This window comes from Setaria italica, chromosome VII, assembly GCF_000263155.2.
Source record: "Setaria italica strain Yugu1 chromosome VII, Setaria_italica_v2.0, whole genome shotgun sequence".
Taxonomy (NCBI): Eukaryota; Viridiplantae; Streptophyta; class Magnoliopsida; order Poales; family Poaceae; genus Setaria; species Setaria italica.
In genome coordinates, this window is record NC_028456.1 from 35,719,324 (window position 1) to 35,741,089 (window position 21,766).

Genomic DNA, 21,766 nt, shown 5'->3' on the forward strand with positions numbered 1-21,766 from the left:
TGCTGGGGCGTGGTCGGCGCCGTCGAGCGCGACGTTGATCCTGGCGATGAGCTCCTGGCCGCAGGACTCGTCGCGCACCTTCCAGACCACCCTATCGTTCTGACCACCACGCCGCAACGCCACCCTACTACTCCGAGAGCTGTAGGTGCTGCCGGCGGCTGCAACTACTACCACCGACGCCATGAGGGACAGCGAGAGCACCATGGTTTTTCGTTATCTTTTCATTTTCTTTTGGGATGGGAACGGAATGGAATGGAATACTACGCTACAAACGATTTGTACTAGCACAAGCAAATTAGCGTGTTGGCGGGCGTGTTTGGCACCCGCCAGCACAAAGCTTCGTCGGGCCGGCGAGGGAGTGCCTGCCAGCGCAGTGCTTTCAAGAAAAATTAAAATTGTTTAAATACTTGGCAAATGATTTCAAAATTATTTCAAATTTTTACACATGCACATAAATATTATTTAGTGAATTTAAAAAATATTATTTCATAGATAACACAAATTATAATGAATAGTTAGTTCACTTGTCACTATAGGTTTCAACCTAGTGACAAGTGAACTAACTACTCATTCTCATTTGTGTTATCTATAAAATAATATTTTTAAATTGACTAAATAACATTTATGTCAATGTGTAAAAGTTTGAAACAATTTCGAAATCATTTGGCAAGTATTTAAATTCTTTTGAAATTTTTTGAAAGCACTGTGGCCTGCCAGCACTGAGGCACTATGCTGGCGCCCGCCAGCACTGAGGCTCTGTGCAGCCACCACTCCCGCTCGCTTCGCACAAAAATTTGGAAGAGACTCCCGTGGTGGACCCTACTCTTCTCAAATCTTATCTCCTCCATTCACCTCTATCTCCTTCCACTTCTCCCTTCTCCTCCACGGAGACCCGTGCACCGAACCTGTGGGCAGCGGGCGTGGGCTCGTGCTTCGGCCGGCCAGTGAGCGGTGAGGCACAATGTGGCGAGCGGCATGGCCAGCCCCCCGGCGCAGTGCAAGGCTTGGCCCCTGTAACAACCGGGTGTTAAAAAGTTCAAGAATGGCTATTATAGTGTTAATGGAAAATTTTGGATGCTAAAGAAGGTATTATGGCCAAAGTCAACTGGAGAAGTGAAATGCAAATTTGATATTCAAAACTGGAGAAATGTGACAAGAATATGGAGCTGAGCCTTGAAGGTATTTAGAACTTACAGGAATCAAATTGGAAGTGAAATTCAAGTCATAAGCACCTCGAATTCAAAATCAGAGATGGATCGACTTGGTACTGTTGTGGGTACTGTTCATGGTCTGAAAATACAATTCTGGAATCAGTACCGATCAGTCAACGTTAAATTTGGTTTCTGGCAGAATTTTATTGAATTCTGAGAAATTTCAGATTAACAACTTGGATCTTTTTGGAGCCTGAGTATTCTTGGATGTTTAGAGGTCAATTTGAGTATGTTTATGGACAAGGAAGATTTGGTTTAATTATTTTAATCGGAGCTCAAAATGTGAATGTTGTACTGTCAGTGTCAAAACTGAATGCCAAGGTCCCATTCAGTTTTAAGAGCAGTGAAATATGCAAAACTTTGGCTTGAGTTTTTGAAAGATTTGGTATGTAAGAGTTGGGTTTTCATATGCAAAATGGAACCCCTGTCATATGGTTAACAAGATTCACTGGATGTTGGGCAAAATAAATTGAGTTTAGACACTTGAATCTGGACTTAAAGTGGAGCATCGGGCTGATTTTAAAGTTCCTGACGAAACTGAATGGAGGGGGCGATTCAGTTCCTGACGAAACTGAATGGAGGGCGCGATTTCAAAGTTCCTGACGAAACTGTCAGTGTGACTGACGAAACTGAATGCCAAGGACAAGGAAGGCTTGATCGCCTTTGGCACCTGTCCTTCCTGGCCTTGGTGGAACAAGAAGGTGACGGAGCTGACGATGATGGAGAAGGCAACTAGGGAGTTGAGGAAGCTCCTCAGTCCAATCGGAGAACTGAGAACCATCATCTTGGGGGTGGCTTCTGGCTTCATTCTTCTTCAGAAAGCTGCAGTGCAGAGCGTAGCTCCCTCTTTTATTGTGCACTCTCTAATACAGGTGGTCCAGGTTTATTGCTAATCAAGTAACCTGAACACTGACTCTTGGGCCATCCATAACAAGGGATGCAGTGTCTGAGTGTTTGGTATGTATATATGGAGGTGAAGATGAAGCCTACCATCATCAGAACGTTTTTCAACATGGTGTGCCACCATTACCTGCAGTCCTTTTGAAACTGACCATCAATTATTTGCCGTGGCTTCTGTTTGGCTTCCTGCCCATCTCTTTTTTTTTCTTGACAAAAAAAGTACGTACAGATTACGAATAAGGCAATCAGTTGCACCAACGTGATTATTCAGTCTCATGCATGTACCTCTCATCTTGTTAAAAGGAAGATCATAAATCACCACAATATTGTAGCATGCATCAATTTGGTTTGGTGTGAGCCTTGAGATGGTGAACTCTACTTGGTGCTAGTAGTCAGTAGCCTCTTTTGCCTTGTGCAGCTTCAGCGTATATATTATAACTAATTGAGTGCCTCCAAAGGCCAAATACAGGGTTAGGTGAAATTGTGTGGTGCTTTTTGCTGTGTTTGGTTTAGGTATCATGTTCTAAGCATTGGAGTCTATTCTAATGACAGTGCTTGGGCTTGGCTGTTGAGTTGCACATGATGCTATGTATATTGCTGATCCTGTGCCAGCCATTTTCTCAGCAAAAATTATTTCTTTCTGGCAGGTACAGTAGCTCTGTAAAGCATGGATGAGGAGGAGAAACATCTGCAAGCAACACTGGAGAGTGGTAAAGTTGTTACTGATTTATAGCATATGAGATGAGGGAATCCTTGCAAAGCTTAAGCAGAAGCAGAAGCAGAAGCAGAAGCAGTCGCTATCATGGGATACCTGTTACCTAATGCTTGCTACTCCACATGGTTCCCTCAGGGATCAGACTGCTGGTTTAGTGATATCAGCCCTTACTGTTCAGGTCGCTCTTCTCTCGTTGATCCATCGCTCGCATGTGCTGCTTTTTCTTGCTTGCCTCCCTAACGGTCTGTATAAATGGAATTTCCTAGGACAGTTTCTCATTCTTAAGTTGTTCTTTGACATGGTAAATCTCTGTGAAAAAAGAATTTGCAGAATTATGTTGCCCTGTCAGATCAAAACAAATAGTACACTGATGATATACACTGTTCACTCTGAATGTCTCCTGTAGTGAGGTGGTGCACAACCAGATCCTTTTGTCTGTCTCTACATGTAAATGTGATGGGGCCAGCCATTCTCTGCACAAAACAAAGCAAAGCAAAGCAGCCTAATCTAGATGCAGTATGTCATTTCTACACTATATATTGGGATGGTATGTGAAGTATCATTTGTACATGAGGTAGCCGTATAAAAACTCGTTCCAGACATCAGGAACGCCCGGGAGGCACCAATGCGTGCAATCCGCGTAGCTGGCTGGGTTCGCAATCTGCTCTTTCGTTAGAGGAACGAATTGTCTCCTGAACACCGTAGGATGCCCGTCCTTGCGGTAGTCGGACAGCTCTGTGATGTTCAGTATCTGAACATGTATACCCTTGGGCTCCAGTGTTCTAAAATATGACTTAGCCTTGGCCATCAAGCTGTAGTCTGTAGTTGCCGCTTTGTACCCGACTTTGTAGATCGGCTCTGTTTCGTTGAGGCACTTGTTGCTGTCTTCTCCACCCCAGTTGCTAGCCCTGGAAATTACATGTATTAAAACCTGATGCCATCGAGATGTAGGCAAGGCATTGTAGATTGTACTATTTGTGTTGACAGATAATGCAAAGGGTATCTCGCTCTCTCACCAGGAATGTGTTGGTGATGATCCTGCGAAAAAGATTCTAGTCTTGTTCTTGTCAATATTCTCTCCCAGCCATTCAGTTAGTTTCTTCAGAGCTATCTCGAAACCATCGACCATTTCCATTTCATCTAACCTTGCATCGCCATCTTCAAATGAACCATACCTGCATACACTCATAACGTTACCCATTTTATTGCACTTGGAAACCTTTCAGATTCTGTGTTTTCTTAATCAGTTATGGCAAAAAAAAAAATCTGACGGCAATGAGATACCCAACATCAAGAAAGAAATTGACTTACATAACCTTCATCCTCATGTCATCCTTCTGCTTCCTCCACCACAGGTAAGAATTGAAGACAATGATGTCAGCATCCCTCCAGACACTGGCATGCTTCTCAATTCTGTCTGCCCTTATGATCCGGTACTCCACCCGGTGGATAATTGGGTTGTCGCTGTTGGACTCCACAAGCAACGGTGACCAGTAGAAATCTATTGTTGCATTGTATTCCTGAAATGATTATGCGCTTGAATCGGTTAACCGAAATTGTTGGTTTCTGTTTAGCCTGTAGAATTGTGAAGGAAAAGCATACCAATGCCTTGAAGGATATGAGAGAGCCATTGAAGATACGCGTCTTGAGCCTGTCATCAGGTATTGAGGCCTCCACCATGCACACCAGAGAAACCCATTGGTTCCTGTTGACTGAGTCGCCCACAAACACTAATCTCTTGTTCCTCAGCTTTTCAAGCAGCCTAGTTGCGTTGAATCTGTTTTGACATATGGCAAAATTCAGAAATCATGTCCTACCATGCAGAGTAAGTTATTCGAGATACGATCTCCCTACCCTTACAGGATGGTACAGATAATAAAATAAAAAGCAGGTAGGAGTTTTTCTTGCTTCTGATCTTTCACTGTCATTTAGTTTTCTTGCAAGTTTGGTTTCTTGTTGCCTCTGGCTAACGACCATAATCAGATCAGTTTTTCAATCTTAAAGTAAGTTGTTGTTTTTTCGCCGTAGTCCTATCCTTTCTTTTGTTTCAGTTGTAGATTTATTGAGTGTTTAACTGCTTCCTTAAAACAACGAAAATATATTATCCTTGCAAAATTCTTGACTACGATACTGACAGTGCTTGTTGTTTCTAAAACTGCACCTTCAGATATTCTGGAACTCTCGGATTGACAAGAACAAAATTGAACCGAAACTACCTGGCAAATCTTATAATCATCATACCTTGGAAGGTCGCATCCCTGAGGCTGCCATCTCCAGTGCTGGTACATGACATCCTTCCTTCCATATTTGTCGCAAGCCACCTCAGGGAAGATGAAGGCGCACTTGAGCCCGGAGTACAATGGCCGGGACACGTTGTCGTACACCCACCTTCCCCTCGACCAGTTGCACTCCTCACCAGCGTCCCCCGACTCAGTAGTCCCTCTCATGGCTGGTTCTTGGAGCCCAGCCTCCACCTTCACCTGCATTTCTTGGCGTCCATGCTCGACTGCCATTTGCACTTGTGCTTCCTGGCCTCGGTCAAGCAAGAACGTGACGGAGCTGGCGACGATGAAGAAGGCCACTAGGGAGCTCACGATGCTCCTCACTCCAACCGGAGCATGGAGCACCGTCATCTTGGGAGTGGCTTCTGTCTTCATTCTTCCTTCAGAAAAGTGTGGCGCTTAGCTTGGCTCCCCTCTTTTATGGTGCACCTCTCTTCTCTGCGATGGAGGCATCACACTTGCACATGGCCAAGTGGTCCATGTCTAGTGCTAATCATAATCGAACAAACTGACCAATGACCCCTGAGCTAACCACATAACGGGAGCAGCGTCTGCCTGTTCCGAATAATCGAACCATTTGGTAACTAAGAATGAGCAGGCTCAGCTTATCTTTACTGTGCTGAAATTGAGACAAATTGAATTTTATATATGTCAGTTTACAGTTTGTTGTATGGTCGTCTGAATTTGCAAATCACCAGCTAAATTGATCCCATACTTTTTTCGTGTGATCAACGTGTTCCAATTCTTTTGAAACAAAAGGCAACGGGGAATAAAAGATGCGAGGAGGTCCAAGTGCTGGTTTCTGGTGCCGACAGTCCTGTCAATCCACCACAGTATCACACCAAACCTGGCAGAAAGGATGCAAATAATTTAACAAAGTGACATACTTGGATTTCTTACTTTAAAAAGACTGAGTTTGTAAATTAAGCAACAAAGAAAAACAAAGCTGGTCACCAGGAAAAAAGAACACCTTTTGCATGTTTACTTGACAATCAATAAACTAAACTTGAAGTCATTAAGCCACTAATGCAAAACAAAGAGCACCAATGTCCCAGACTTCCCCACCTCAAAGCAGCAACTAATCATGATCTCTCTTAGTGTTGGTTGCAATCTATGGTAGCAATATAATGTATATTTTCGTCTTAGCATTCCTAATTTAAGTGCTACTCCTCTAGACCAAATAGTCTGTTCTATCCCACAGTGGAAAAATGATCTGCATTTTCGATGGTCAACTTGGTCATCAATGAGTCTGCCGGAGTCAATTTGGTCAGTTTTTCAGAGTCATCTATCTCATGCTGTTTTTGCTTTAATGAGTGTCGAGACAGAGCATGCACCGACGACCCAGCCTTTCTGAATGATCCATTTCAAAGGAACGTGCCTTTTTTTGAGCATGGTTGTGCTGGAATAATCATTATTTTACGAAACATGAAGATCTGAATTTGATTTTGAGAGACCAGATGGATGATCATTGGCGCCACACCAGCACCTGCAGTCTCCTTTTAAAGTAATTATTGGCCACGCCTTCTATTTGCCTTTCTTTTCAATCTTTGGCCAAAAGGTAGTACCTTCAGATTTAACAATAATGAAAGGCAATTGGTGGTGGCACCACTATTACTATAATGTGATGCTGGTACCTAGAGGCAAATGCAACATCACAATCTTTCATCAATTTGGTTCAGTGCTGAATCGTAAAACATATAGTAGCCTCTTTTGTGTTATTATCTTGTTTGAGCAAAGGACTAAATGAGTGCTTCCAGAGACCAAAGAAAGGGTTAGGTGAAATTCTGTGGTGATAGTTGCTTTGTTTGGTATCCTGTCCTAACCGGTGGGCTCGGATGTGTTTGGCTTTGCTTGCTTTCAGTCATTCAGCTGTCTGGCCATTTACTGAACTGAAAAATTCCTTGTGACTTGTGTGGCAGGTGCAGTAGATCTGAAAAGCTTGGATGATGAGCGGCAGCATTCAGCAGGGAATCTATCTGGTTGCAAGGTTGGAGAAGGGTACAATGATTGCTGAGTTGCAGTAGAAGGCTAGCAACATCAGAACTGTACACACGCACAGTAGCATGTAGCCTAGCAGTTGGTACCATGGGATTCCTGCTCCTGCTAGTTGATGGCCACATGCCTTCTTCTCTGAGGAACCGATGAGTCGGAGTTGCTGTCGTTGCCCTTGCAGGTACGTTCCTGTCCTGGACAGAGAGGCATGCAAAGATTCAGTACATCTAGTTAAGAGTGAGGTTAATAGATTATATATGTGCATCAATTATATTAGTGGCTGCCAAGGCACGTATTAGTTGAACACAGCTTTTTTGTCACTGGACTGCCAAGATACGCACTACTGGTGCTACTGTCACTGTCACTGTCACTGAGCTGGATGAATGCTGGTCGATCTTCTAGTGTTTTTTGACCTCAGGAGCGAGCAATTGCAAGGTCGTCGTCGGCTGGAAGAGCAGCTAGCTAGAATCCACACACTACAGCAAGTGATGTAGTACCGGGATCGACGAGAGGACTGCGTTCACTAGGGTTAACCCGCCAACCGTGTTGCCTTTCCATAATCAGTGGACAAATTGCATGCAAGAAGGAGAAGAAGAGACTAGAAGGGAGGAAGAGGACCAGAAGGTGGAGCGATAAGAGAAAGCAGGAGGCGCTAACTGGTGGCTGACCGCAATTCATCCATCCGTTCCATTCCGTCCGTTCCCATCCCAAAAGAAAAAGAAAAGAAAACGAAAACGAAAAATCATGGTGCTCTCGCTCTCCCTCGTGGCGCCGCCGGTAGTAGCTGCAGCCGCCGGCAGCACCTTCAGCTCTCCGAGTAGTAGGGTGGCGCTGCAGCGTGGTGGCGATGACTGACATATTGGGCGACTTCGAGGCGCGCGACCCCTTCCCAGAGGAGATCGAGAGCAAGTTCGGGGAGAAGGCGCTGGGGAACGTGGAGACCCTCCACCAGATCCTCATCCCGACACTGTCGGCGCTGTCGCTGGCACACCTACCGCTGCAGCCCGGCGCGGAGCCCCTCTCCCTCGATCAACGCCGCGTTCGACGACGCCGGCCACGCCCCAGCAGCGCTGCTCCTCGAGGCCGAGGCCCCACCAACCAGCAGCTGCAAGTGAGGGGCGAGCTCTCCACGCTCTCCACCGCCGGCGACAGCCTCACCATCAACGACTACATCCTCGCCGCCAGGATAGACAAAGTCAAGACGCTCGATCTTATCCCCAAGAAGCGAGTCTGGGCATGAATTGGATGAATTTCTCCTCATTTTATTTATCGGATGAATTTCCTTCCTTCCTTGCTTGCTTATTATTGTAGTAGTGTTTGAAGTACGGCCGATTCATACGAACCACGAGTGAATGGAATTAAATTCCTCCTCCATTTCAATTCTTCGTCGGCTGGAAGAGCAGCTAGCTAGCATCCACAAACTACAGAAGCTAATATTATATGGTTGCAAGTCAAAAAGTTTGAGAAGATCGACCACACGGGACCTACAAGGCTACGAGGAGTCGAGGACAAGCAAAAAAGGCTAGCTAGCTAGCTACTGTCAAGGCCTCAACCACCTCACCAAACCATCTCTCTCTCAATGATCGACCGACAACAATAATTCAGAGATGATCGACTGAATCCAATATAATTCTGCTACAATATATAGTAATGTGGATCAGGTGCTAATTGCCGTTTCAGACAGGCTGATGGCAGCAACATGCATGCACGCACGCGTACGGTGGCATTCATTCTTTCTTGTTAATCCCACCGACGGCATGCATGTGTATGCTGCTTAGGGCTTTATCATTAATTACTCATGTCCCAGCCATTACTTTGGTTTCCACTCCCTTTTTGTTGCAAAAAAATAAAAGTATGTGCATCAATCTAGTTTACCAATACTATGTTCACCATCCAATAAAGAAAACTATGTTCAGAAACATCTCAATTACAAGAGAAAAAAAGGGAGAACTAAACAATACCTTAGATGGACAATCTGAAGATCTGCTCATAATAAAGTTAGGATGTGCGTGCATTTGTTGAGTGAGTGCGTACGAATGTATGCAAGTGCCGGACAATGTAACTTAACAATAGGATTAGACGACTGTTTCCGTGATGCTTTATTTGAGTGAAATTTTTGGGCGACCCAAGTCTTTTTTTCCCAATATTTTATCACTTAGCTAAGTTTAGCCCTAATTTCCTGAGCAGAGGCAAGGCCGGAATTGGGCTTCGTGTTCCTGCTGCTTCATGATGTGTAGAGAGCCCAAAACAAGAGACATTGCTGGGCTTACTACATGAGGAGTCTGTTCTCGGAGTTGGGCCAATAATGAGTGTCTGGTTTTTATAAAGAATAAAAACAAAAGTGTGTGTCTGGCTGGTTAAACACGCAGATGCTATGTGGCTTCCGGAAGCGCGTTTACTCCGGTGTTGGAGATTTGTGCGAGCTTTCTTGTCAGCCTCAGCCCAACTCTCTCACATGCTCCAGCCACCGCCAAATGGAGGACAAGAGAGATGGTTTCAAAGTTCAAATGTAATTTTTCTCTTAAACCATTAATCCATTTTGAAATCCGTTTGAACCACTGTGTTACTTGGAATTAATGCAACAAAATAAGATTCAATATGGGTATATTTTTATATGTACTCTTTAAATCAACATTTGGAATGTGTTGTTTCAACATTTTGAATAACTACTTCAACATTTTGGACATACTGCTTCAACATTTATATACAAAATGTTGATATAGTCTATCCGAATCGTTGAACTAAATTTGAGAAAATGTTGACTGCATTAGTTACTTTTTTATGCTTAAAATGGCAAAATAGTATAATCTGATTTTTTTCAGAACGAGTTGAACTAAACTCTTCGTGTTAAAAAATACATCACCATACATCTTAGCATATAATTAGGTAATAGCTAGGACAATTAGAAGAATGAAGAAAGAAAAAAAACAAAAGCATGTATGATGTGATGACTCTGCTGCTGCATGTGTTAGGAATAAGATCTTGCACGTACGTGCATGGCAGAAATACTGTAGTGACTGGAGGGAATTAATATAGAACAGCGTGTTAACAATTTGTCTTCCATGTGCACCATACCAGAAACAAGATTGGTAAAGATTAATTGTTCAACTGGTTATTATTGTTGGAGCAATTGCTATCTGCCAAAGTACACTTCAAGTACTACTGTTTGCATAGTATGCTTATTGTTATTGAACAAAATTCTGAATCGTGTCATTGCTCGTACTTCCTCACGCATATCAAACCACATAATCATTCCTGCAGGATCACTCGACTGGTTGGACTTGGATCCAATGATGTCTCTCACAATTATATATACTTACTGCAAGATGAGACACGTCCTCACAACAAGCACAAGTGTTCAAAGGGACAAACAAATTAAAAGCAACTGTAACTACTGCACATTCTCTCAAAAAAATTAACTGATACAAACCAAACTGAACACCATATACATTTTCCTAGCCTAAGTCATCACTTTTATATAAGCATCTTACTATTACTAATTGGAGGCTCCTTTTGAAGCCTCCAGGTGAAGCCACCTAGGATTCCTAGGTGGACACTCTAGAAAAAGAGAGAAATTCTAGAAATTCTCACAAAAAAGCAAAACATCCGACCATCGATCGATAGATTCAAATCACTATAGCCATTGGATCTATTATGTCTTTTAAAAAATTACCCACCTATGCCATTATGAAAATAGCCTAAAGTAACCCCCTAAATCTATATATAAATTACCCACCTCTGCCATTATATAAAATTAATTAAAGTAACCCCTAATCTTCATCAAAATTACCCACTTATGCCATTATAAACAATATTTAAAATAACTCCCTAATTTGCAACTGAATTGCCTACCACTATTACTTAAAAGTTTTAAGTAACCCTTAAATTTGCATCTATATTACCCACACATGCTATTATTAAAATTAACATGAGGTAACCCTACATTTTTTTTCCATTGGAGACTCCACATTAGTTCCCACGAGACAAGCTAGAAAAAAGAGAGAAATTCTCATAAAAATTAAAAACATCAAACACCAATCATGTAAACTCTAATAATCATAGCCATTGATCTATTATATTTTTTAAAAGGTTACCTGCCACTATCATTGTGAAAATATTAAAAAATGAGCCCTATACCTATATCTAAATTACCGAGCTCAGCTATTATAAAAAATAATATAAAGTAACCTCATAATCTTCATCCAATTTACTAATACACATCATTATAAAGCATAACTTAAAATATCATTCTAAAATTTTATCTATGTTACCCACGTATGTTGATATTAAAAATAACCTAAAGTAAACACCTAAATCTTAATCTAATTATCTTCGTGTGCATCATACAGAAATATCAAAAAGTAAATTAATATATGATTCTAAATTACCTATTTATGTCATTGTTAATATTAAAATACTAAGTTAAAGTATATACACATGATGAGTGCCACCATTTAGACCATTTATACATGTATGTGAGGAATCGATGAAAAATATTGATTTATATGCTAAACATAATGTATGAAGGATTGGAGGTGTGATACAAAATGGAAAAGTATGAATATGGATGAAAAAGTACAGAGTAATTATTGATTAAAAAGCAATCACAACTGGATAAAGATAGGTACAGATCTATATAATTATTATGTTGAAGTATTGAAAAAATAAGAGAGTAGTAGATAAACAATTTTAATTAGCTAAGAGTTTAATTTTTAAATAATTTTTCTATACAATAGCTTCTAAAAATATTAGCCCGTGCGGGAGCACGGGTTGATGGACTAGTTGCTATAATGCAGGGCAAAGTGGGGGCTACAGCTGCTACTTTTGTGGCTGTCCTAGATTACCTCCTCGTGCATGCATGCACCTTGGCAGCCAGTACAGTATATGAAAACCAAAACCAAGGCAATCATTGCCAAAAGAAACGACATGTATAGTATAGATAGTAAAAAAATAAAGCACTTATTAGCCTCCACGAATCATTTCTAACAGATCCATCAAAGCAATATAATATAATACTTGCAGCTCATTTCTTTTTTGAACAAATTAAAGAAGCAGATAATTAGCTAGGTTTGTCTTTGTTGGTTTCTTAATATTTGTGGATCGGAGCCAGGTCAGCCCTTGTGCAACCCAGCAGATCAATGGACACACGTCTTATGCAGAAAGCTTAGGAATCTACTTCCATCTCGACGTGGCAGCCATTCAACTTGGGCGTGATTTGAAAAGGCCGGCTTTCGTGATCGATCCTATCTGCAAACAAACTGGGACTTGCATTGTCATGCAACTATAGCTTGGACAATACTTTTAACTTATGATGAAAGATACATCAGTTTTGTCTTATAACTCTTAATCTTTCATTAGGAATCATGCATGGCCAGATTATGGTGATATTTTTTGGAAAATTACAGAAGTGGACAGAGACAAGGTTTTCTTATCGACGAATGGAAGTAATGCATATAATTCATGTCCATAGAGACTCTTTCTTGAGGCACGCCTCCTGCAGCATCATTGCAGTGTTCCCCGCGGAACCTAAGCTGCCGGCCAGCATCTGCTGCTGCTGATGAGCGGCGGCAGTGCTGTTGAACGACGTGTTCATCAGGCCATTTTGCATGAGCAGGCTACCATACGCCTCGCATTCCATGAGCTGCTGCTGTTTTCGCTCGAGTTGTTGCGATGCTGCTGATGGTGGTGACGAAACAGTTGCATGGCCATCGTGCTGCATCTGGACGCAGAGGATCTCAGCCTTGGCGAGGGCGAGCTGCATCTGGAGTTGTGAGACTTGCTGCTGGAGGTAGGAGATGGCACCGACGCAGCCGTAGACAGGGTCCCTCATCCGTGCGTTGGCCTCGTACACCAGGCTGCTTACCGCATCTGCCCTCTGCTGAGCAGGCAGCTCCTGAAGTTATGAACAATCGATGGGTGAGGGGCAGGAGGCATGGAATCGATCCATAAGAGCAAGGCAGGGCAGCGGAGAATTGAGGGGCGGACCTGGAGCATCTTGCTGACATTGCTGGCGCCAAAGACCTTGTGGACGATGGCGAACTTGTGAGGATCCTCAGGGGGGAAGTAGGGCGCGAACACGCACTCCTGGGTACACCGCCGCCGTAGCAGCTTGCACGACGCGCACGGCGGCGAGCTGCTGCTCCCACTCCCGCTGCTGCTTCCGCTCCCGGCCATGGCAACCAGGCCTGACAGGGAGGGCTTCAGAGCGATCGAGCAATGAAGGGAGGCGAAGGGAAGGGGGAGACTGCTAGGTGCAGAGCCTCCTCTTTTATAGAGCCAGAGGAACAAGCAGATATGTGTTTAGTATTCTATTGCCATGCTGATCTATCAGCTAATGAGCTTCCTTCCTGCTGGAATGCTGGATCATAGCATGCATGTTTCTTTGTCTGTATATAGCAGCAACAAGAAGATTGATTGCATTGGTGGCACGCAGCATATACAACCGAGGAAGTCTTTATCTCTCCTTCATTAACACAGCTTGAATCAGGACGGACCAAGCATGGATGCACTAGGATGAACACAGGGAAATTAATGGCATGTGGATGTCTGCATTGTTTTTCTAGACATTCACACGGTCACCTCTCCCAATCTCATCTCCACCGTTCCATCTTTTACATCGACCACAGCCGCTTCAATTTAATCCTCATTATATCATAATATAAAATGATCACGAGAGCAAGAGAAAACGACAGAGTTGCACTGCTTTTGTTTATTCCATGCATATGAAACTAAGATGACGAGGAAAGCAGACACGTATGTAGGCAGTAGGTCAGGAGTGGCTACCCATGCATGCTGCACAAGGCCAAGACAAGAGCAGGATTAGGGATTTGTCGTGCATTGCAACAGCAGGAGTGGCTACCCATGCTGCACAAGCCGTAGAAGCATGCGGGTGGTGTGTTAACAATGCACTAGTGTAAGGTGTGGATAGAGGCAAGCCTGCTATGCATCCATCGTACATGCATGCTGTCCAAGGAGATCGTGTAGACCTCCACTAGTTGTGGCATCAACAAGGACAAGTGTGGGGGTGACACGTACTATATGGTCTGGCGCCCACCAGCACTGGTGATGCAGACCCTGCAACGACCTTATATTTTACCCACATCTGTTTCCAGTTTGCATGGCACAACAAATTCGCGTCGCAGGCTGCCTGGAGCAACACGCACGCATTAGCATCAAGTCCTGAAAATGACGAATACAAAGACAATATAATGCCATGCTGCGAGGTTTCGTTGTTTGGGGTCAATTAATGATATATGAGCAGCTAATAAGCACGCACGATGATTGATTCATCTTCAATTCACTTCAATTGCCATGCATGAGATGGAAATAAGCTAAGGTCCCCAGGAGGAGGAGGCAGGACTTCTAAGGAAGGTTGCTGCAATGTGCGTGTGCACATGCAGTTGCTATCAAAATAAAGCTACCCTTCCAAAGGTGTGATTGAAGCCTAATATGGATGGATGCCATGTCAGTCAAGTACAACCATGGCTGCCCAGGTAAATTACACTTGCCGACAGTGAGGCAACTCTGTAAAACTAGTACGCAAAGTCTTTGAATGGCATTCAAAGTCAAACTCGATCCATCACTATCACTGGGAGCTCACCCACATCACCAATTGTTCACATCTAAGCAGTTCTGTGGTGCAACAGAGGCTCCAGGATTAATTCTACCAGAATGGACCAGGGCAAGTGCTAACAAATTTACCTCGGTGTCATTTCACGTACCATGTTAATAAGCTGACGCTAAGTTGACACACATGTTTATTTTTTCCAGCTACAAACCTCCCAGATTTTTTCCAGGTAAGTTTCCAACAGCATATATAAAAGAAAGGTCCAAGTGCTTGCTCAATGGACATGTGACGATTGCATTGTGTCATGACAGATTTTTCTATTGTGCACTTGTAAGCTGAAAAATCTACGGTTTTTAAATATATTTTCTAGGGATCCAATGCTATAAAGTAAGCTGAAAAATACTCTAGTTATATTTTGAGGAACTGATAGACAGGGGATGCACATGAACATGATGATGTGGATTACTAAAGTAAATGAGGACGGCTGGCATGCACATGCTACCAATGCAACCCCCACATACCCATTCTCAATCATAATCAGATGAATGTAATGATATAGTTATCTGACAACAAGGCCTCAATACAGCTCTATGTTCTGATCAAGGATGTACATAGAAAAGGAATAATTGAATCCGTAAGAAACTTGATATGCTCCGTATTGTTCCTATGAGTTGGCTGGTACTGCAGATGCTCAACTAGGAATAAGAGATTGAAGTGCATATGCACTATTAGGAGGAATTAAGTAAAATTAAGGCATTAAACTCACCTCTTACAAAATAGCTACTACTCAAGATCATGTTCATTCTTCTTGGTCTTGTCAAGCATAGCGTACTAAGTTTGCTTCAAATCTCGCGCAAATTCCTTTCGCAGCTACGAAGCAGTTTCTTTATGTTCCTTGTTTTGATCCCTAACCTAAACATTGAACTTCCTGGTAACTTTGGTTTTCCTGGTTGCAAATTATACTTCTCATGAACACCTGAAGCTCTCCTTTTCATGTATTCAGCTGACTGTGTCTGAACTGTCACAGAAGAAATAGTAGTATTGGATAGGTGTTTGTAAAACTATGTCCAAACATTTCGACTATATAAGAAAAGATTCAGTCTAATAGCCCTGCAACTATCATAGATAATAGATGTTTGAGAAAACAAGCCATTAGCTACTCAAACATAAAGGAAGGCGTACTGGCAGTCAGATATTTTATCCCTGTTGATTGTATACAGGTATCACTCTTTCATTTTACTCAACATGTAAAAGTAAAGCAAGTTCATTTTCACTGCATTTACTTTTCTTAAAAAAATTAAAGCAAGAACAATTCATGGCATCGCAAAACTCACCAGAATGTTGTGCAGATAATGACTTGGCCAAGTTTTGAAGACCTATGATATCATTGATCTCGTCCTTCTGCCCTGGGTGGCTGCGATGAATGTGCGCTGTAGCATGTGCACATGCCTAAGAAAGTTACAATGCAGGCCAGTGTCAGTCTGCAGGGTCTTGAGATGTACAACCACAAACATAGCAATGAGAGATGAATCAACTTTCATCACTTGCTCTAAACATTATTGTAATCGTTTGAATAATAGAAACTGGTTGGTGCCCATCAGCGATATGAATATTGAATCAATAAGGGCTGTAATGGGGAAGTATGTATGTACGTACAAGTGAATCGAGTTAGCAATTCTCAAGAGAATCCTTGGCAAAAGTTAACCACTTGCAGATGGTGCTCTGTGGTTTGGTGGGGTGGGCTAGGCTGAATTGAATGGGCCCACCATATCATGGGCCGTCCAGAGAAATCGTGTAGTAGGCCAGCTACTGGGATGACAGGGATGGCTACTGGTCCAGAGCGCGCGTGAGGCCTCCACACGCCCATTTCCTCATCTTATCTCCTGTCGTACGCTGTCAGGCGCGTGGTCGCCACACGACTACCCAACGCGACTGCTATTATTGTTGCCGCAAAGGACGGGGACGGGCCCACCAGCAGAGGCACACGACCATGCAAAAATATCGCCCCCCGCCCGCCCAATCCCAGCCGTCCACGTGGAGCCAACCCGCGAGGCCCACGCGCCTATATCTATCCCTTTCCCCCCTCCGTCTTCGATCCACCGCACACCCCATTCCACCTCCTCCCACAATCCTTCCACCGGCCTCCACAACCAAGCCAGATGATGCTTAGGGTTTCCCCGTCCCCGGCCGCCGCCGCCCATCCGTCTGCACCTGCCGCAGCCCCCGCTTCCGTCAGGGTGGCGGCGCCGCGCGTCTCGCCGCCCTTTGGGACGGCTTGCAGGGCCGCCGGGAAGGGCAAGGAGGTGCTCAGTGGGGTCGTCTTCCAGCCCTTCGAGGAGATCAAGGGGGAGCTCTCCCTCGTGCCCCAGACACCCGACAAGTCCCTCGCGCGCCAAAAGTTCGTCGACGAATGCGAGGCCGCCATCAACGAGCAGATCAAGTAAGCGTCACTGCTCCTGCTCTGCTCTGCTCACTCGCACTTTCGGATTCTGCTGTATGGTTTCATTCTGGAATCGTTCCTTGGATTTCGGACGAATACCCTAGGATTCGGTGTCTGTAAATTGATGTTGCTTCTCCTCACCTAATCCGTTTATCCAGTATTTTCTGCTTCTAACCTGGTGTGTGCTGTCTGCGAAATTATTGTGCAAGCATTTCAAATTGTTGCCTTGTTTCAATCGAATTGGGTGCAATTGGTTGATAAGGCGTAACATTGGACTAATTTTAGTGTTATTAAGATGTAAACCACTCCAGCCGTATATGCAATTTGATTTGGATCCAACCAAATATGACATCCATTTGACTCTGAATCATGCAGTGTGGAGTACAATGCCTCCTATGCCTACCACTCCCTCTTCGCCTACTTCGACCGTGACAACGTCGCTCTCAAGGGATTTGCCAAGTAAGTCGTCGTTTCATTTTGCGAGCCTCAGTCAGCAACACATGAACACATCATGTCCGAACTAATTATCTTATTGGTGCTTTTTTTTTACAAAAAAAAAAACTTCCCTTCAATGATGTTCTTGTGTGGGTTCATCTCTACAGGTTCTTCAAGGAATCAAGTGATGAGGAAAGGGAGCACGCTGAAAAGCTCATGAAGTACCAAGTAATTACCCCACTGCCCGTAGTTGCTATGTTCTTTTCAAACATACTTGGTTACTGATGCTGTGTGTTTCCTTGTGCTTTAGAACACACGTGGAGGGAGGGTGAGGCTCCAGTCCATTGTCACACCCTTAACAGAGTTCGACCACCCTGAGAAAGGCGATGCTTTGTATGGTAAGTTGCCGTGCATTTGCTGCTTATCTGGTGATGCTAGCTTTTGAGTAGGGGGTGGGATCTAAATATTAAGTAAGGGCCTGGCTGCTGGCTGCATGCTCAGTTGAGCAGGGAAAAGTGTGGACAAGGAATTTATTCTGCAACTTGAGTCTAGTCGTATGAGCTGGCTTTCAGTGTATTGATAATAATAGTAGTAGATTGAAACACTGATAGTGATTAACTTGACTTATAGAATAGAAGGCTGGCTGTTCCTGAAATGTTTACTTGGGTATCAGCTATGTGGTCAGTCTCCACCGACTTGGTAGTAACTTGGATCGGCCTTTTGTCCACGTGTGGTGTATTTGGAAGCTAATCTGATAGCTATGTTTTGATCTGTGCCTTCTGTCTGGTTTCAGCTATGGAGCTGGCTCTGGCTCTGGAAAAGCTGGTTAATGAGAAGCTGCACAACCTGCACGCTGTAAGTTGCTTTCACATGCTTATTTACTGAGAAATATTGTTTGGTTAGGCTTAACAAAATAGTACTACTTGGAAAATTTGTTGAAGTGAATAAAAGTGACTAACTTATTTATAGTCGATACAAGCCATATAGTGAACTTTTGCCCGTAATTAACAGGTGGCCACAAGGTGCAATGATCCTCAGCTGACAGACTTCGTTGAGAGTGAATTCCTTGCGGATCAGGTAAAAGCAACCAAACAAATTATGCAGAGCACTATTTTATTTTGCACGTGTTTTCCTGTACTTAACACTTAAGTGATTCTGACTGTACAAAAATTGCACTTCCATGAAAGGTCAAAGACATCAAGAAGATCTCCGAGTACGTTGCCCAGCTGAGGAGAGTGGGCAAGGGGCACGGTTAGTCTGTTGTTCAACATCGTGCTTTCATCTGCTATACCCCTTTGCATATACCCCCTGTTTGATTTTGTTGAGATGTATATGATTTGGGTGCAGGGGTGTGGCACTTTGATCAGAAGCTGCTTGAGGAAGAGGCCTGAAGGAAGGAAACACCATGGAGTAGGGTTGGAAGGTGCTCAAGGAAAGAGGAGTGAGATGACCAAGTTATGCAGCGGGGGTAACCAAGCGCTGGGTGAGGGTCTTTTTCATTGGGTGTAGGGTTGTAGTAGCAGTAGGACTTTTGTTGCGTAGATGGTTCCATGCCCTCCTGCAGGGAACATGATGCACTGAAAAGCAGTAGAACTTGTGATGTTATTGCTGTGGTTTGGGGTGCTCTGTTGCCATTGCCACCCCTTGGGATTATTGGAAATAAAACATGGCGATATGTGTTGCAATCTTGATGAATAAATGGTACCCCTTCTCTGATACATGCTGAAGTGGTTCTACTTCTTTTCTTTTGTGTGGCTCAAATGTTGTCTGCTCAAGAGGCTGAGGAACCTATTACCTGTAGAGCAGCTGAGTTGGTAAACTGAACCTGTCTGTGTAACAGTGTAAGTTGGCGACACCTTATTGCAAGCGCTATGGAGACGATCGTTGTTGCTGAGTACCAGATGTGCCGCGCAGATGATTTTTCCTTTGGAAATCTGAATCTGTCAGTCAAGGGCTGGTGCCTATATATGTTATTACTTAGATAGCGTTTGGTTCGTGCTAAGGTAATGTAAACGCAAAGGGAATCAGATTACAGTGTATTTGGAGGTGGAATAGGTGATTGCCCTCTTTGTTTGGTTGCACTCTGGTAACGTAATCAGATTACTGTGTGGGTGCTATATCTGATTACGGTGGGGGAGGAGGGGTAACAAGCTTATATAGATATTATTTAGGTAAGGGATTCGATTACAGTGTCAATTGATTACAAACCACCGTAATTAAACATATGTAATGGGATTCGTTACCTTCAGTAATCACATTACGTTACATTTGACCCAACCAAACACTACCTTAGTAGTAAATCCAGGCAACATACTCTTTGGAAAACTATATATGGATGGTCTCCCAAACATTGAGCTCTAACGATGTTGGTTGTTTGCAAATTGATGAAAGAATCGTTTGGCGGACGAATTTCTCGAATCGTTTGTGCAAACGGCAACTGAACGGGCCCGCCAAGAATGATTGGGCCCACGTGTCAGGCACAATAAGCCCACTTTGCAGCCTCCAATTCTTAATATACTTTTTTCCGAGAGAGAAGAGACAGCTCTGCTGCCTGCTGGGCTGTGGGCGGAGAGAACTAGATTCTCCCTCCTCTCCTCGCCTGCAAGGAAAGCACAACACTGCCAAGTGGGCCCATGACCCACCTGTCAATGCCACGAGAAGCTACTAGTACATCTCTGGCTGCCGGGCCGCCTCTTCTTCCCCACCCAAAGAACAAGTACAGCCGCGACAGCTTTTACAATTTCGCCCTCAAAACCCTAGGCCAGAGCTCAAGCCTGAACTGAAGCTGCAGAGGCCACCGAATCCAAGGTGAGATTTGCTAAAGTACGAGTTTGATCTTTGTAAAACGTAATGCACATGGATTTATAACATGTGTATGCGCCTAGTTTCTGCAACACGTGCTTGACACGTTCTCAGTTTAGATATAGAGATATATTGTATTTAGAACCAAGTATAGTATCCTTATAAGAAACGTTGTAAACAATGTGTACTCTTGTTAAGACATTGCCTTTATATAAACATAGAACTAATGGTGAGCCAGCAGCCATGTTTACCAAATTTCCACAAATCAGCTTTCTTCTTCTGGAGTACATCGATTGCCATGGCATCGACATCCAGTGCCCCCCAACAGCGCCTCTTGATCCTCAAGTTACCGAGAAGCTCATCCGGGACAACTATGTCCTTTGGAAGGCATAGATCCTCCCCTCATTAGAGGCGTCCAGCTTATGGGGATCTTGATGGATCATCCAAGTCACCACCAATAACAATAGAAGTTGTGAATGAAGACAAGTCCAAGGAGATCCACGTCAACCCAGCTTAGGGTGCTTTTGGTTGGGCTTTTCAACCTGCTTTTGCTTTTTCAAAAGCTAAAAGCCAACCAAAAGGCCTAAAAGCCACAGGTGCTTTAGGCTAAAAGCTGCTTCTTCCCCCCTGCTTTCAGCTGCTTTTGAGGCAAAATATTACCCACCTGCCATTGGTTATGGAGGATACCGTTTCGTTTTTCCCATTCTGTTTCCGTCCGCTCCCCGTCACCTGCACCATCTCCCCACCCGATTGTCGCCCCAAGCAGCCTGCTGCACGCCGTCCGGCGCACCCCACTGTCCGTCGGCCTACTGCCCACCTCTTGGCGCACCCCGCCGCCCCCGGCCACCCGCACCCTGCCACCGGCCGCATCCCTTGCCTTGTCGCTCTCCGCCTCCACACCGAGGGGCACGGTGGCGGCGGCGGCCCACTTCGTTGCCAAGGCAGGGCTTGCCTGCGCGGGCGCCGTGGGCAGGCTCTTGGTGGCGCAGACCGAGCTCTGGGGACGAGCATGCTGGAGCTATGCACGAGGGATGAGAGCATGAGGAGGAGATGCTTGAGCCTATGTAGATGCTTTTGAGCAAGTTCTTGTCCGGGTTTGAGTTGCCAGCGCCGTTGGAGCTACCGCACCGCCTCCGTGTCCGTGCATCGTGCGGCCGTCGCAGCCGCTAGCCACCTTTGGTCAACGTCCCGCGTCGATGACACTGCCCTTCGATGTGCCATGCCAAGACGAGTCGATTCGGGTACTCGTCTTCGTGGGGGAGACTCACCGCCAGTGAGGATGCCACCGGTCAACCCCGGCTTCTTGTCCAACCATCTCTCTCGCCCCTTTAGGGCCCTGGATCTAGCCAGCGGGAGAAAAAAAGAAGGGGTTGGACCTGCTCGCCAGTGAGAGAGGGAGAGAGTTGAGTAGGGTGGACTGTG

At 44.3% G+C, this 21,766-nt stretch overlaps 4 protein-coding genes across 4 annotated transcripts; 2 read left to right on the plus strand and 2 right to left on the minus strand.

The window, feature by feature from the left end:
- Positions 1-3,136: 3,136 nt before the first annotated feature.
- Positions 3,137-5,509, minus strand: LOC101769284 (protein trichome birefringence-like 34). The gene is made up of 5 exons (XM_004977566.2): positions 5,068-5,509; positions 4,429-4,603; positions 4,138-4,346; positions 3,843-4,001; positions 3,137-3,734 (listed from the first exon to the last, which is right to left on the minus strand). The coding sequence occupies exons 1-5, from the start codon at positions 5,481-5,483 to the stop codon at positions 3,386-3,388; spliced, it is 1,308 nt and encodes a 435-aa protein (XP_004977623.1). The 5' UTR covers positions 5,484-5,509; the 3' UTR covers positions 3,137-3,385.
- A 2,016-nt stretch (positions 5,510-7,525) lies between these two features.
- On the plus strand, positions 7,526-8,686 carry LOC105913459. The gene has a single exon (XM_012847693.2). The coding sequence runs from the start codon at positions 7,948-7,950 to the stop codon at positions 8,338-8,340; it is 393 nt and encodes a 130-aa protein (XP_012703147.1). The 5' UTR covers positions 7,526-7,947; the 3' UTR covers positions 8,341-8,686.
- Positions 8,687-12,437: 3,751 nt separating this feature from the next.
- Positions 12,438-13,321, minus strand: LOC101754161 (LOB domain-containing protein 12). Its single transcript, XM_014805542.2, has 2 exons — positions 13,086-13,321; positions 12,438-12,993 (listed from the first exon to the last, which is right to left on the minus strand). The coding sequence occupies exons 1-2, from the start codon at positions 13,272-13,274 to the stop codon at positions 12,559-12,561; spliced, it is 624 nt and encodes a 207-aa protein (XP_014661028.1). The 5' UTR covers positions 13,275-13,321; the 3' UTR covers positions 12,438-12,558.
- A 3,433-nt stretch (positions 13,322-16,754) lies between these two features.
- Positions 16,755-19,260, plus strand: LOC101771422 (ferritin-1, chloroplastic). The gene is made up of 8 exons (XM_004977572.4): positions 16,755-17,107; positions 17,483-17,566; positions 17,710-17,770; positions 17,853-17,940; positions 18,336-18,397; positions 18,554-18,619; positions 18,730-18,793; positions 18,890-19,260. The coding sequence occupies exons 1-8, from the start codon at positions 16,827-16,829 to the stop codon at positions 18,931-18,933; spliced, it is 750 nt and encodes a 249-aa protein (XP_004977629.1). The 5' UTR covers positions 16,755-16,826; the 3' UTR covers positions 18,934-19,260.
- The last annotated feature ends 2,506 nt before the right edge of the window (positions 19,261-21,766 follow it).

Coding starts and splice junctions, on each gene's coding strand:
- LOC101769284 (XM_004977566.2), bottom strand. CDS start 5,483: ATGAAGACAGAAGCCACTCCCAAGATGACGGTGCTCCATGCTCCGGTT. Junction 4,347..4,428: donor TCATATCCTTCAAGGCATTG/GTATGCTTTTCC, acceptor TAATCATTTCAG/GAATACAATGCAACAATAGA. Junction 3,735..3,842: donor TCATCACCAACACATTCCTG/GTGAGAGAGCGA, acceptor TGTAATTTCCAG/GGCTAGCAACTGGGGTGGAG.
- LOC105913459 (XM_012847693.2), top strand. CDS start 7,948: ATGACTGACATATTGGGCGACTTCGAGGCGCGCGACCCCTTCCCAGAG.
- LOC101754161 (XM_014805542.2), bottom strand. CDS start 13,274: ATGGCCGGGAGCGGAAGCAGCAGCGGGAGTGGGAGCAGCAGCTCGCCG. Junction 12,994..13,085: donor ATGTCAGCAAGATGCTCCAG/GTCCGCCCCTCA, acceptor TCATAACTTCAG/GAGCTGCCTGCTCAGCAGAG.
- LOC101771422 (XM_004977572.4), top strand. CDS start 16,827: ATGATGCTTAGGGTTTCCCCGTCCCCGGCCGCCGCCGCCCATCCGTCT. Junction 17,108..17,482: donor GCCATCAACGAGCAGATCAA/GTAAGCGTCACT, acceptor TGAATCATGCAG/TGTGGAGTACAATGCCTCCT. Junction 18,620..18,729: donor GTGAATTCCTTGCGGATCAG/GTAAAAGCAACC, acceptor CTTCCATGAAAG/GTCAAAGACATCAAGAAGAT.